General features: G+C 36.5%; 1 protein-coding gene across 2 annotated transcripts in view; it reads left to right on the top strand.

The window, feature by feature from the left end:
* The window catches only part of LOC149533312 (grpE protein homolog 2, mitochondrial-like), a 57,077-nt gene that overhangs the window by 14,180 nt on the left and 25,640 nt on the right, over nt 1-17,257 (top strand). For both annotated transcript variants that reach the window (XM_089803333.1, XM_089803334.1), the window contains exons 2-4: nt 6,333-6,812; nt 7,016-7,183; nt 7,337-7,465. In XM_089803333.1, the coding sequence (XP_089659459.1) occupies nt 6,333-6,812; nt 7,016-7,183; nt 7,337-7,465 (777 nt within the window). The remainder of the gene's footprint in view (nt 1-6,332; nt 6,813-7,015; nt 7,184-7,336; nt 7,466-17,257) is intronic.

The following is a 17,257-nucleotide window of genomic DNA, read 5'->3' on the forward strand; positions in this document are numbered from 1 at the left end:
TCCACAAATCTCACTTCTGATATATTATTAGCTCATGCGATCCAACAAAACTTCACAACAAGCTCAATACATCGCTATGCATCTAAATATGCAAATAAATCGTACAGGTCATAATATAAGGGGTTTTGTAAATAGATTCAACAGTGTTTGCTCCCCCTAAGCCAACAGTAGCCTTAGTTAGCTGATGAATCTTCCATGCCTGGCGAAGATGCAGATCTTTGGGATGTTTCTCTCTTCTTTTTTCATCCAAACTTGATTCATCTTGCTTCTGCTCTCTTCGACACTGTTGCAATCTGCTTACCTTTTTGATCATTAGACCGGCTAACCAGTTGATGTGCCTTCTTGTTTCTTTATCTCTCTTCTTTTTTCATCCAAACTTGATTCATCTTGCTTCTGATCTCTTCCACTGTTGCAATCTGCTTACCTTTTTGAGCATTAGACTGGCTAACCAGTTGATGTGCCTTCTTGTTTCTTTACCTGCAAAACCTTGCAATGTGCCCAATCTTGTGACAATGAAAACATGCTATTCCTATTGATCTCCAAGGTCCAACATTACCTCAGTTAGTTCTCAATCTGCAATTAATGGCCATGCGACCATCATTGTGGCAATGTGAGCATGTAGCTTTCAACTGTTTCTAATTTTGATAAGGACTTTGTCGGTTCACATGCGATCTTTGATTATTCACTCTTGTCTTGCACTCATTAACTCCATGACCATGCTTGTTGCAATTGTAACAATAGCCATCAAAAGCATTAGGCCTATTTCTACAAACCCTATCAATATGTCCCATTTCATGTCAAATAGAACATGTATGAGTGCTTGGTCTTCTTCTGTACACATTAGCAGAATGCTCCTCCTCATGACAATTGAAACAAGCAGGTTTATAAGCTCTCTTACCAGGACTACTTTTGGGTATCTTTGGTGCAGACTTGCCATCATGCTTGGCCTTTTGGGCCTTTTGGGTTCCGAAAGACTCACTAACTTCATAATTGGTATAGCCTAAGCCATAGGTCTCTCCATGCATCCTTTGATTCTTGATCTTCTCATCGAGCTTTGCAGAACTCTTATTCTTCTTCAATAGATCATTTGCAGCCTTAAACTCACATTGCAATCTCGCATTCTTCTTCAACAAACTTTCATTACTTCTTGTCAGATTTTCAAGATCCATATGGAGTTCTTGCTTTTTTTCGTTGCTCTCATGGAGATGTGCATGCGAAGTACTAACCTCTTGTTCAGATTTGAAAAGTTCATCTATCTTAGCTTTCAGGGCTTGTTCCTTAGCTTTTAGGGCTTCTTGTGCAGCCTTTCTTGCTTCCATTTCTTGATCCATCTTTATGGACAAAGCTTGCAACTCTCTCTTGATATTCTTCTTTTCTTTATGCAGTTGCTTATTCTCCAATGACAACTTCCAAAACTTCAGATTCCTCAGATTAACTATTGCTATATGCTTCTAGCTGATGACAGAGTTATTTTCTCTTATCTCTTGATTTCTTGAGTTGTTCTTTCAACTGCTCAATAACATCCTCGGTTTTCTGCAAGTTGATTTGCAAGTTGCCTCACAGATCTCGCTGATCCCATTGTATCTACCTTAAGGATCTTCTCCAAGTTGTCAGGCTTCTTCAAGGGAACTTGGCTTTAGTACCAATTGTTAATGTTATAAGGCAGTGAGATTAAGTTCTAGAAAATTTACAATTAACTTCCATAATAACCAACATGCAATAGAAACTATAACATGAAAGCAAAGTAACTCAAGCATCCACAAAATGCAACACAAGAGCACCAAGTTTTTTCATGTACCCTTGGTCAGGGAGAAAAACTCCGGTGGGAATTATTACCCACAAGTCTCACTATTACAGTAATAAGTTTGCTATGTTAGGAGCATTGCATCACTTTGTTAGGGGCATTCCCAGTTAAGAGTATCTATTGCTCAGTTACGACCTGTAAGGATCTGCCCGTTTTAGGGATTTGATTCCTTCTGAGAGTCGCCTTGTTAGAGGATTTTATCTCTGACCTGTTAGGATTCTACTCACCTTGTTAGGAGTGACCCAGTTAAGGGACTTAGCTTGCCAATCTGTTAGGATTCAACAAGTAAAGTGATCTGATATTAGCACTCACTGCTCGACAGATCCAACGCCCTTCTTTTCAATTGCATTGCTTTGAATTGCTTTCACAACACTTAAGTGAGCATGCCAATCCACAAATTCAACTTCCTAGATGTTGGCCCAAATCAATTCACCAATAATTACTCCATACTTTGACTTTGATTTGACTGGATTGCTGATTTAAAACGATTAACCCTGCCAGTACTCAGTTCTAACTGTTGTCACTGGTTCACCTCATCAAATCTTTGCCAATATTGCAAACTGGCTGATGTGACTCTAGATATAGACTGATATGACTTGTGATGCTTCCATATCAACCACACACTCTGAAACATCCAAATCTCCATTGCTGATCATTTATCTATAACTGGCTATCTTTTCACTGGTATACTGAACACTTGTCAGTTTCATTTGTCCAATCCAATCTTCTACTGATATGACTGATCCATCACCTTCAGAATGCTTTGTTGCCAACAATGACAACACTACTTTGATACTTAATGCTTTCTGGTGCCAACAATCTCTCCAACTTCATCATTATGCCAACACAATATAGTTTAAGGAGCTGACTAATCTGTGATTAGTGAAATATTTGATTAATTGAATAGCAATTAAATTACTTAAAGAAAAGTCATGTTAAGACAGCTATCACCCCAACGACATTAGATGTGCCTCAATAATTACAACCCTTTGTTTCACAGTAATATTTTAGGATGTCCCATCATTTCAACTGGGATCAGGGATCGATAAGGAAGATGAAGGGGAATGATCAAAGACTCAACAGAAATAATAATTTACTTAACTGGTTATAGCAGAAATAATAATTGCAATGTGTACAAAGCAGAGGTAATCTCAGTCTACTAGAAAAGCCGTTTTAGACTGTAAGTCTGAAACCAGCAGCAGTTGAGCTATTGTGTGGTATATACAACCTGCTGGTATATTGGCTAATTTATAAATAAATGATACCAGAACATCGACACTTAATTAATATGTTTGTTTACATTTAACTAATGTGTTTTTCTACATTTAATTAATATGCTTACTTACATATACACATGCATGCTCAACTTATTACCATTCATGTAACTGAGAAGGGAGGAGAAAGGGGTTTTCAAGGAGTGGCTTGTCTAAATCCAATCAATAGTATTACTCCCAACACAGGGTAGGGTTCAGTGTCCCGGAAGCCTTGAGGGCAACTGGCAAGATCGGATATGGGCTTATATGGGCTTGGATCTGTAAACTTTGAGGGGTGCCGTTGTAATTGGTCTCTAAGCACCTTTATTATATGCCAATTACCTCATCAAATCGATGTAGTAATAAGGTTGGCATGGAATCTCTCTAACTGAATTAATAATTCTTTTTATTTAAAATGCCTTTAGATTGAATCACTACATCTTTGTCCATTTAGCTGAGGACATAAATATCAAATTTGTGTTAAATTGGTATTAACTAAGTCCGAAGCCACCAGGGGACATTACAAATAATTCAAACATCAAGCATCCAAGCATCAATTATTCAAACATCAAGCAACCAAGCGTCATTTATTTAAACATCAACCATTCAAGCATCATTCATTTAATTTTCTTTTTGATTGGTAATATATGATCAATTAATTAAAATAAGAGAAACTACATTTCAAGCATGTTTTTAGCAGGAAAGACTAAATGTAGAGTGAACAGAAACCCCACCACCTTGATGCATCCTGCCAACCTTTTTTGAGGCACTAAACATAACTTGCTGAAGAACAATGAACAATCATGGGCATGCAACCAAAATTTACTAGTGGCCAAAAAACCAACTAGACCCTTAAAATTTACAGTTATGAACAAAAAGCCTCTTGCACTGGTTACACTGGAGTTATCAACAAACCCTAAACTGTAACAATCAAAGAGAGTGAAAAAGAAGCAAAAAGCCACTTGGAATGGCCGCACCAGCTAGTTCTACCGCTTCTTCCCTATCAGATTGTTGAACCAGCAGTCCTTCGGGCCGAACTTGACCCTTTTTCCATGTGCATTATCCTGTTACAGTCGCCCCTTTTTATGCTGTAGCTCTCGGACATTCAGGAAATTCTTTAACGAATCCCAACCAATTTGCGCCTCAGCTCTGATTTTCAGAATCACTCCAGATGAGAAACGGTTGCACTCGTGTCTTTGGACAGGCAGATTGGCTTCAATCGTCATGGCAAGTCCGAACGCCTATTCTAGATTCGGTTATTTCTAGGATGGCGGACATCCTGCCACACCACGCTGGCCTCACACATTCTTTAGTAGCCCTCAATACGTCTCCTTTGAGCTCAATTCTACTCCCCAAGCCATAAAGGTCAAAGCAATGTCTACGTTGGAATGATAATGGTGTTTCGATTTCAGAAATTCTTCACCCAGTATCAAGTCTATAATTTGCCAAAAGAGGGGCTTAGCAATATGGAAGATACTATGGAGACACTTCCCTGTAATTTTCTCATGGAAGGTGTGTTGTCTTGGTGAGACTAATGTAAAATTAGTCCCCATGGCACTTGTCACCCAGCTTCAACTCAATGCACATACCCACAATAATGAAATGTGGCAAGTGATCTCTCAGCAGGTATAGATCATGGCATGCTAAACAGCATCTGTCCTTCCGTCACATCACTTTATGATGGTACTTTCGTAGTGGACCCATCTCTTTTTCTGAGCAGACAAGGTGTTACAGGTTGTCTAAAAATTTATCTAGTTCTAGAAAGAGCTTGCAAGAACAAACTCACTCAAAGATGCAAGAATACACAGCCTTCAAAACATTTAAGCTTTATAGGACATCTATTAAAGCCAAGAACCTTATGATTAGACATCAAGGTATATATAAGAATTTCAATTTCTACTTAGTAGTACTTGAAGACAAAATTAAAATATAGCGTATGAGAATACTGGCAATCATGAATTTGGTCTTGCAAAATTTGGTGTCTAAACTAGATGGACTCTCAAAAGACTTTTTAAACTGCTTGAGATAATATCCTCAGAGTTTCAGAAAGAAGAAGATAATAATATCCTTTGTATCAATGGATAGATGTCATGTTGATGTGCTTTAATCTATGGATTTGTCCCCATCTCATTCAAATATGGTGCTGAAAATCATCTAACTGTGGGTCCAGAAATATTAAGGGCCTTTGTGTTAAACTCAGTTGTACTTTGACTAGCATTTTACAGATGACTATATTAACTGTGCCAGAGCACGATAGATAGTCATGAGTTCTAATACATAAAGTGCCTTTTAAGAAACTCAAGTTCTTGAGGTTGATGCACTGACAAATGTTAAGATGGAAAATGTCTTTCAAAGTCTATAGCATCAATGATAGTGTGGTGTGAAGATACATTGAAGCTACTAATATCTGAGTCAATGAAACCCTATGTGACTGGGACAAAAAGCCATCCCAATGGTAAAATGCTGATTTGTGATCATTAAATAAATATTGTAGACAATGGTCTTAATGCATCAAGTTCTCAGCCACTGTGGAAATCAGCTTTTACATGTTGGTTAAGATGAGTTGTTCTTTATTTACATCTGCAATAAAGTAGAAGATTGCAGTCATGTGCATTTTGTGTGGTCATATTTGATGGAACTTTGTTCCTTTAATAAAATTTATCAAAATAGTGCAATGTAATTGGTAGTATATTGCAGTACTGTTGTGTGCTAAACTTCTGTATGAATAGAGATAATTTTCCAACCAAGATTATTGCTACAATGGTGATTTTACTTTTCATAAATATGCCTTTTTGGAATTCTTTTTTTTCTTTAATCGCCTTGCTCATTTACGATACTTTTAGGGGTTTATTTCATTGCATCTTATTGAGCTTGAAAGCTTGTCACCTGTGCTTTCAGTTACATCAACAGAAGTGTGGGTATCTCAGATAGATGTGTATGTTTTTCTTCTGAAAAGTGTGTACTTAGAAGTTAGGATAGTGACTAGGCTATAATTTTTTTGATTATCTTGCAGAAAGTAGATAATAGTTTGGCAGCATTTAATAACAGTAATATATCGTGAAATAATGTTTATATTTAAGATGGGAATATGGTGATTAGCATATTTATATCATGATTATATCATATAGCATTTGGATTCAAGTATTTCTTGAGCTACACATTTGGTCTGATATTTGCAAAAATTCAAATCAGAATAGGAAATATTAAGCAATATGTGTTTATGCCATGTTCTTATATTTTCTCTGCATGTTTACCAAAGTTAATATCATGTGCAGTTGCTGTTGGGTTCCTGTGAAACAATTCAAGCCTTCTCTCGACCTCAGCCTGCTTTTTTAACTCAGAAGTTATCTTTTTTCTCCTCTGTTACATCACCTGATTTGTCACAAAAGGAATCAAATACAGATTCATCAACAGAGTCTTCAATGGGGAATAAAGGAGAGGAGCCTGTTGACCCTGTCAATCAAAAACAACCAGGCTCAGTAGGAAAAGCGGAAGCTGTAAAGAGAGCACGGGCAGAGCCCAAGAATAATGTGAAGAAAAATGAGTCAGAATCAGAATCAGATTCAGATGAAGATATGGAACTTACTACAGAGGATTTGATTCGGCTTGTAGAGGAGAAAGAAGAACAATTGAAGGTTAAACACAAAGAAATTCAGTCAATGCAGGAGAAGGTTCTTCGGAGCTATGCAGAAGTTGAGAATGTCATGGATAGAACAAGACGTGATGCAGAAAACTCAAAAAAGTTTGCAATACAGGTGCCTATTATTGCCAATTTATAGGGATACAGTAAATGGAGAGTCAGCATTTTGGGCTTACATTGTTTTGATTGATTCTACATTTTGAGTTCTACTAATAGAAGTAGATATGGTAAATTGACACCTCTTACTGCTTTATTATTTTGTAATATAGTAAACTGATCTCTACTGCTGCCGTATTCTTATTATTTATTGCATTGCAGAGCTTTGCCAAGAGCTTGTTAGATGTTGCAGATAATTTGGGAAGAGCTTCATCTGTTGCAAAAGAAAGCTTTAGCAAGTTGGATGCCTCAAAAGATTCAAATGGTGCAGCAGCACTTCTGAAAACACTTCTAGAAGGAGTGGAGATGACAGAAAAACAATTATCTGATGTAACCTAATTTTCCTGGCCTTAACTCTCTTATGTTCTAAAGTTAACATGTATTAATTGTTTCAGGAAGTTTGCAATCTAAGCATTCATGAGATTTGAAATAGTAAGGTTTTATGGCAGATGTTTATTCTAATAATATTGGGATGGACTCCAGGTGTTTAAGAAATATGGAATTGAGAGGTTTGATCCAATAGATGAGCAATTTGATCCTCATAGGCATATGGCAGTTTTTCAATTTCCAGATGCAAGCAAGGAAGCTGGCACTGTGGGTGCAGTCTTAAAGGTTTGTGCCATACAATATATATTTTTTGATTTATGGTATAAATGAAAAATGAATTCTCTTTGGGATAGCGAGAGTAATTGGTACAGACATAAATGATCATGATTTGCATTGATGTTTGCGTCATTATATGATTATTACGTATCTTAGACAATTTTGATACACAAGTTTTATTTAATATGATGTAATTTCACAGAAATCATAATACATACACCTCATTGCTGAAGAACCCCTACTTGAATATTCTGTCACATTATAATAATTATGAAGTAATTGGAAAATATTTGCTTGTTATTAATAGTGATCAAGAGATCAATTTATACAAGAGATGAACGATTTTTCCTTAAGAAACAATTGTAAAGAATAAAAGCATTCTATTCTAGAAACATAAAACTAAATATTAGAAACATTCTAATATTTGCATAAGATTACAATAGATAACCATTAGATACTAAGCAAAGATAATAGAAACTATCTATTGTTGTAATACCCTCCCTTAATGGATAATCTATCTAGAGCACGAAGCTGTAAAAAAGCGTAAAAGGCAGATTCTGTCTGCTCAAGGTGCACTGCACTGTTCGCTGTGGGCTGTGAACTAGATTGCTTAGATAGGGTAGCTAAGTGCTTCTGACATTTGACCTTCTTGTGCCCAAACTTGTGGCAATAGTTGCATTGAATGTTTTTCTTTCGAGCCTTTTGAATCTGGAGCAAAGGATGTTTGCTGATGGTACTTTGGATAATGCTCCAAAACTTTGTATATGAGCATAATGCTTCAAACAAACTGCAAAAAGTCGTGATTTTTTAGGTGAAAAATCAATCAAAACGCAACATGATTTTTGTGGTGAAAAATCAATCAAAATCCAAGATGATTTTTGAGGTGAAAAACAATCAAAATCCAATATGATTTTTGAGGTGAAAAATCAATCAAAACCCAACATGGTTTTTGTGGTGAAAAAATCAATCAAAACCTAACTTGATTTTTGAGGTGAAAAATAAATCAAAACCCAACATTACAAAGCTTCATTTTTTTTTTATAGGGAAAATGGTAAAACCTAACAGATAATTTCTGAGGAAAAAATTACAAACCCACAAAGGAATCTCACACAACTTTGCAAATTATAGAATCAGAAAATTTTAAGGGAAAATTTATAAAAATCCATGAGAATTTTTTTAGGGAAAAAATATGAAAACCAATCATGTTTATTTTTTGAGGGAAAATATCATGAAAACCCACCAAAATTTTCAAGGGAGCCAAAATACGAGACTTTGCATGGTAAAGTAGCACATGCAAGTACATGCAACCCTCAAAAAGTAGAGACTTAGAAAATTTGAAGGGTGACCCAGAAGAGAGCTTGAAAAACCTAGAAAGAATATGTTGTCGATTTTTGGATCGATTGGCTCAAAAATTGAGGCACCCAAAAAATTTGACAAACCAATTGAGCTCTCTCAAAAAACCCACCAAGAATTTGTAATTTTTTTGATCTTGTACAAAAAATTAGGGTTTTGAACAATAACGGCCTTGGCTTCCAAAAATGGCGGAAATGTGCAAAAATAAAAATAGACAGATCTGGATAGAAATCGGTTGTAGAATCAAACCAGAAGTCGGCGAATTCAGATCTCTCAGAACGGAAACCCTAGTCAGATTATAGAGAGTTGGAAGCAATAATTTAAAAAATAAAAGGTAGGTAATTTCAACCAAGAAATTATAATTATTTTTGAAAAAAATTAGTGTTGACTTTAATAAAATATTTGCTTGTCATTAACAATAATTAAGAGATCAATTTATACAAGAGACTGTATGATGTTTCCTTAAGAATCAATCGTAAAGAATAAAAACATTCTATTCTAGAAACAAGAAACTAAATATTAGAAACATTCTAATATTTACAGAAGATTACAATAGATAACCAATAGATACTAATCAGAGATAATAGAAACTATCTATTATTATAATAAGAATCTCTAAGTAATTGGCTGGTAATTATATTCTCAAACGGTTATGTAAGCTTCCATAGTAATATGAAGCTTGAGTAAATTGCCTTATCTTTATTGGTTATTTAACATCTTTTGACTAATTGACTCGACTACTTGTAATCTATAGTGTAACCATTGTGAGACAATTTATAATTAGAGTAATAATTAACTTGTAATTAAATTATATATTTTATTTTACTTTATTATTGTTTCTCTTTTTATATTTTTTATATTTTACTTTCATTATTATTTATTATTAATTTATTTGATACTGTTTCAGGAAGGGGACATTACCTTCTGGCCTTCCAAAGTATTGCTTGTCCTAAAGCGATGCCAATTTTTTATATGAGTCTTTCAATATGGGTTGCCTTTGTTGTGCAAATCTGATATTAGCCAATGCATTGTGAATTTGTAAGGTTTGCAATTCTAAGACGAGTATTCTTTTAACTTCTAGAGACAACGATCTTGGCCATCTCACAATGTTGTCAATTGAACTTGCCAAAAAATCATGTTTGCATAACAGCATGCCTTGGATTCAGTTTTTTTTCTTCACCCTTAGTTTTTCTATTTCTATACATCAACCTAAGTAGAATTGCATGCGAAGCATACACTTGAAAATATGAAATATAGACATTAATATCTGAAACACACGAAGCATACACATAGATGTATGTAGACACGAAGCATACACGAAGTATATAGGCAATCAATGCATTGTTAAATACCTTCTTATTGACTAGAAGGATTTCTTGTTTCATCTTTTACCCTGCAGGATGGCAGGATCAAAGCTCTAATACATGTCCCCATCTTAGATCTTCCTTGATTTGCCTTAAGTGATACCATTTTTTATTGTCCCCAAGTAGGGCTCTACTAGATTTCCCAATAAAATTCCCAACTAGGGTTTGTATTGTGCTTGGAAATGGCAATTTGTAATATTTCCTACTAGGAACGTTGCTGTGCAATTTGTGATGTTCCTAATTCCCAATGATTAACATACATCACTATGCATTTAAATCAGATTAAGTTAAGAAACAATTATTGATTCATAATACATACTTAGGAAATGGCAATTTGTAATATTTCCTACTAGGAACGTTGCTGTGCAATTTGTGATGTTCCTAATTTCCAATGATTAACATACATCACTATGCATTTAAATCAGATTAAGTTAAGAAACAATTATTGATTCATAATACATACTTAGCCTTAATACTTCTCTTGTAAACATCAACATTAAGAAGGTTGGGAATTTTCTTGCCCTTAGGGTACTTGCACACCAATGTACAAGTAAGCCCCAAAAGGTTTACATAACACATCTTCATATCAATCTTAGGACTTCTCACTCAAGGTTTCATGATATATGTCCTTACCGCGTCTTGGCTCTTTCCTCCTACATTGTGAGGTTTTGCTCCATCTTCCTTTTATAAAACAAACCTATCCTCTTAATTGTCTTAGTGATTAAGTATGTTAATGTACACACATATGTATGTAGTATGTGTGCCCACACACATGTAGTACGACATAACATATATTTAATTTTGATTTCATTATTATTGTAATGTCCCTTGTGAGGACATTGAATAATTAATTCCAATTTGCTTTGCAAAATCCATTTTAAAAATCTTTCCTTCCATATTTTCTTATTTTAGTATATCAGGATGATGATTTTTCAATGTTAATATTCTCTATATATATTCATTCTGTCATGTCCTCTCATAAATTATATTATAATAAGAATATAATTAACTACATATATTATATTAATAGCTATAAATTATAATATATTAATAATATAAATTATATTTTTTATTATTAATACTAATAATACTATTGCATAATATATTTACTTTATATATTATTAATCTAAATGTAATTTAATTCTCATATTTTAATAGTAATATATTATGCAATGTTATAGTATGATTATAATAAATCATAACTATTTTATTATTATTTATCTATATTCTAATTATATGGACCTTGTTTTGACAGGGATATCATAGTCCCCCCTCTTAGATTTTGCTTGTCTGTCATGCCCCCTCTTTTGCGCTAGTTCTTTTGGTGTTTGGTGAATCTATCTCCACATCCGGATAGATTAACGACATTATCAGTAAGGATGCCTGCCAGTCACAAGGGAAGATTTGTCTTAAGTTTGTTATTTAATGTATTAAAGTTCCTTAATAAAGTTACTTTGTTTTTTATTAAGGCATTCACTTTGTAAAGTGACTTAAGTGACTAGAAGACAAAATTGGTGTTCTATCTCACATCTCTTATTCCAACACTTTTCCCTCACTTCGAGGTTATAAATAAGAGACTCTGTCTTGGGAGAGACACAACGGATGAATCTATGATAATTCTTCAAATCCTAATGTCGTTTAAAGTGTGACTAGATTATTCTTAAGGACGAAATCCCTTAAGAAAGTTGTGATACTAGATGCAATCCTAGTATTCACGTATAGGTTTTGAGATAATAGTGAGTGGATCCATTTTGGAATGCACAACTAGTAACAGGTTTTTGATATTGAATTCCATAGAGTAGATTGAGTATAATCTGGGAACGTACTTTGGATACTGGGCGTGAGCAACAGTCAAAGATTGGCTAATATCTATCGGAGCAAAGGGATAGTAGTAGATGGATTTCATCTCAAGCGAACAAAACAAAGATACTTGTAGAAGTAAATCTCACAGGTAATGTGATACCTAAACGGTTCGATATATGACAATGGTTCGCGACTTGTACCAGTAACAAGTCGGGTTAGGCATTCACAGGTCTTTAGTAGTAACCATGACTGTAATGACATAAGACCTGGAAGATGTGATGGAACTACAGTGCGGTGGAGTTGGGCACAATGTGCATTGGTAGATGGCAAACTCGCATGAATCTTGGTAGTGATGTCGGGTCATATCTCCATTTCAGGTCCTGATGACCCTATTGGCATACATAGAAATTCAGGGGTCTATCATTACATACCCCCTTGTAATTGCTTAATTTTGCACAATATTATCTTGTATACGAGATGTAATTCTGCCATAAATTTAGTAAATCTTTTATAAGAAACGTTGGCATTTTATTGTGGTCACGTTATTGGTTTTGTATTTAATTGAGTTTTGAGTAAGATTGATTGGTATATCCACTTATCAATATTAGTTCTAAGAGATAGTAAATTGGAAATGCCATCATATTTTGCTTAAAGACTAGTTCATATAGCAACTGTATGATGAAATGTTTGTAGCCAAAGTTCGATAATTCTGAGTGAATCCAGTGGAGATTATTATAGTGGTATTAGAGCCATAGGTCTTGCCATCCTGTGGGTTAAACTGGAAGTAAAATGACAGTGGGGTATGAAGAAATTTTTTTATAATTCAGTTTTCTCCAATCGGAACAAGCAGGGTCTTCTAAACTAATTGATATTGAAGATATCTATACCATGGATGACGAATTGATTTTTGGAACAAGTGAACAAACTGAACAAACTAAATAGGTTGATCATTTTGCACAGGCAGAACAGCTAAACAACATTCAAATGGCACATAATGAAACTGAACAGGATAGGGAAGTAAGGGAAACATTATGGGCTATTAGAGATGGGCAAAATAACATAGTTGATGCGCTTCAACAACTTGCAATTAATATACAACAATTAGCTCTTGTTAATAAGAGAGCTCCGAGCCATCATAGTGGAGGTAATAGTGTAGCTGGATCACCCCGAGCTGTTAGGGCTACCACACGTAACACTGACGGGCCTTTAATGCCAATGTTTAATGCAGAAGAAGAGGCAACACCACCAACAACACCAAATTTATTACCGGACAATGTTATGGTAATGTATGATGAATAGGATTTGTTTCTTGATCCTATTAAACAAAATGTCCTTTGTCCAATATCTAAATAAAAAATGGGAGTCAGATAGACAACAACAGGATAGGAGGCCTAGAGCACCAAACAGAGACCTAAAGCATGCTATGAACAAATTATCTCTCCTCACTTTTGATGGCAATAGTAAGGCATCTGCGAGAGCTTGGATTCACTAGTGAGACACGTACCTACTCTTAAACCTATTTTAGAGATAGAAGCGATCAGATTTGCTACGATGCACTTAGAGGGAGCGACATATGATTGGTGGCACCACGGGTTGGTTACATAGGATTATGGTCTCATTAAATCATATGAGACTTTCAGCTCTAAGCTGATTACTCGATTTGACATGAAGGATATGGAGGTTTATTATAGGGATTTGGCACAACTATAACAGGGCGGATCTCTAGATGATTTCATTGATGAGTTTTAGCGGATCTCGGTGATGGTTCTTGACATGACAAACCAACGTAAGGTAATGCTGTTCACGAAGGGTTTGCATGACAGATATAGAGGTTTGGTTAAGGTACTTAAACCAAACACTCTGGATGATGTTATTAAGATCGCACACGATCTAGAGTCACCCTCTTCGATATTACAACCTCCTAAGAAGACGTATAAAGGGACCTCTTCTTTACAAAAGTACAAAACCCAGCATAAGGCTACACCTCCTAGGATGGACTTTGAGACACCAAATGAACTTAGGAGGAAGAAGCTATGCTGTACTTGCAGAGAGCCATGGACGCCGGATCATAGATGCCTTGGCAAGGGCAAGATACATTATGTAGAGGTACTTTTAGTGGAGGATGAGCAATAGGAAGGCAGCGATGCCGATGGCAGTGATGAGGAGGAGAACAAGGATTGACCACCTAGAGGGAAGAAGAAGGAAGGTACCCAAGGGCAGCGTCCTATCATAGCATCACTCTCTAGCGATCCCACGAGACACCCCTTTCGTTTGAAAGGAATTGTTAGAGGACAATGTATTATTTGTCTCTTGGATACAGGTGCCTCACATAACTTCATATGCTCATGATGGGTTACCAAGAGGAGGTTATAGATTGACGACATACCTGAGTTTGAGTTTAGGGTGGTAGGAGGTGAGAGATTGAGATGTGCAGGGAAGGGTTCAGGACTTCCAATTCATTTTGATGATTTTCTTCTTGAGACAAATATTTATGTAGTGGATTTAGATGGACTAGATGCCATGTTGGGGAGACAGTAGTTATAGACCATAGGATGAGAAGATGTAGTTGGAGTTCTTACAAGATGGCCGATAGGTGGTTTTCAAGGTTATGCCAAAAAGGGAGCCTAGTTTGATAACAACTCATAGGATGGAAGCCATTTTGAGGCATGATGATATCGAGTGGGCGACACAGTGTTTCATCTCTTCTAAGGAAACACAAGATACAGGACAACAGTACCATTGTGACATCTAGACGGGGCTTGACAAAAATAGGAGGGTATTTGAGGATTTACCCCCAAGTATTCCACCAGATAGAGGGTTTGAGCAGATCATTGAGCTAGAGGAGGGCGTTAAACTCGTCATTACCACTCCTTATTGTCACCCCAGGCATTACAAGGAAGAGATAGAGAAGATGATTAAGGAATTGCTAGATATGGGACATATTAGGCCCAACTCCAACCCTTTTGCCTCTTTAGTGGTGTTGGTTAAAAAGAAGGATGGCACTCTTCGGATGTGTATTGATTATCACGCTCTTAATAAGAGGACCATTACAAATTGGTATCTGATTCCTCGCATTGATGGGATACTAGATGAGCTTCATGGAGTTGTTTATTTCTTGAAGATAGATCTTCGATTGGGATACCATCGGATATGAGTGTGGGAGGAGGATGTGCATAAGACAGCTTTCTGAAGCCACTACGAATGCTATGAGTTTTTTGGTGATGCCATTTGGGCTCACTAGCGCACCAGCTACTTTTCAATCATGCATGAATGACATTTAAAAAAAAATAGCTACGAAAGAGTGTGCTGGTCTTCTTTGATGACATCTTGATCTTTAGCAGGACTTGGGAGGAACATTTGCAGTGCTTAGATGAGATCCTTGGCCTCATGGAAGAACACTATTTATTTGCAAAGGAGCTTAAGTGCAAATTTGGACTATCTGAGATTATCTATCTGGGTCATGTGATTGGTGCAGAGGGAGTTAAGGTATATTAGGAAAAGATACAGGCAATCCTTGATTGGCTGCCACTGAGAGATGTATCCAAATTGCGGGGCTTCCTTGGCCTTTGTTCTTATTTTAGGTGGTTTGCTAAAGGTTTTTCATAGGTAGTAGCCTCCCTTACCGCTCTGACACGGAAAGGGGCATTTAGATGGACAGAGGATTCAGAGGCAGTCTTTGATAGATTGAAGCAGGTGATGAGCACGTGCCCGGTTTCGACACTTCCTGATTTTTCTAGACCCTTTGTTTTGGAGTGTGATGCTTCAGGGAGCGGAATCGAGGCTATTTTGATGCAGGGCCAACATCCCATAGCTTTCAGAGTAGAAAACTCAGGGGCAACGAACTATTATTTTCTACTTATGATAAGGAAATGCTGGCCATAATGCATGCTTTAGCCAAGTTTAGACAGTACTTGATAGGAAGTAAGTTCACAATAAAGACCGATCATAACAACTTGCGTTACTTTTGGGAACAAAATGAGTTGAATGAAAGACAATAGAAATAGGTCAGCAAGGTTCAAGCATATGATTTTGATATTGGATATGTCAAGGGTAAAAATAATATAGCTGCTGATGCACTTTCGAGGAGACCCCCAGTGATGGAGTGCCGCGCCATTTCCGAGATTTCAGTAGATTGGAGGTCCCAATTGCTAGTTGAGTATTCTAAAAATACTCATGGTTGTTAGATTATGGATGGTCTTCTCCAGGATGATCGGTACAAGGTAATGAATGATATCATATATTATAAGGATAGAATCTACCTAGTACCATAATCTAAACTTAAAATGAAGATTATGCACATTATACATGATGCACCTTTAGCGGGTCCCCAAGTTCTTTCAAAACCTACAAACATATTAGAGAGAGATTCTCATGGAAGGGGCTTAAAGATGATGTATTGCAGCATGTTAGAGAGTGCCAGACTTGTCAGCAAAAACAAGTCAGAACAGAGCTTCTCAATAGGGTTACTTTAGCCTCTCCCTATTCCAACTCAGAGGTGGGAGAGTCTCACCATGGATTTTATTACAGGGTTGCCGAGGGTCCAAGGCAGGGATTGCATTTTTGTGGTGGTAGACAGATTGACTAAGTTTGCACACTTCTTTGCTATTGTAGCGGACTGGTCAGCCTCTCAGGTGGCCGAGTTCTTCTTTCGAGAGGTGTTTCGTCTTCATGGATTATCCAGGACTATCGTGAGTGATAGAGACAACAAGTTTCTTAGCAACTTTTGGCAGGAGGTTTTTAGAGTGACAGGTATAGAGTTGACACCCAGTACTAGCTATCACCCGCAGAGGGATGGTTAGACCAAAATAGTGAATAAATGGGTGGAAGGGTATTTGAGAAACTACATTGTAGGTCAGCAAAGAGCTTGGGTTAAATGATTGTATTTGAGGGAGTATTGTTATAACTCCACATATCATATGTCCATTCGGATGACTCCTTTCCGTGCTCTATATGGCTACGAACCTCTTTCTTTCATTGATTTGGCCTTATAGGACAACAGGGCTCCCTTAGCTAAAGATTGGGTTCTGGATCAATATGATATTCTCAGATCTCTTAGAGATAATATTAAGCAGGCATAGAACCAACAAAAGTTATATGCTGATCGACATTGTATTGAGCGGAGCTTCGAGATTGGTGACATGGTTTATCTTTGTCTCCAGCCATATAGACAGAGTTCCCTGAAGAAAAGTGGGTCAGAAAAGCTTAAGTCCAGATTTTACGGACCTTATTGCATCACCAAGAGGGTTGGTGAGGTTGCTTAGGAGCTGGATTTACTTGGTGA

This window comes from Cupressus sempervirens, chromosome 10, assembly GCF_028749045.1.
Source record: "Cupressus sempervirens isolate cs-2001-9-10 chromosome 10, ASM2874904v1, whole genome shotgun sequence".
Taxonomy (NCBI): Eukaryota; Viridiplantae; Streptophyta; class Pinopsida; order Cupressales; family Cupressaceae; genus Cupressus; species Cupressus sempervirens.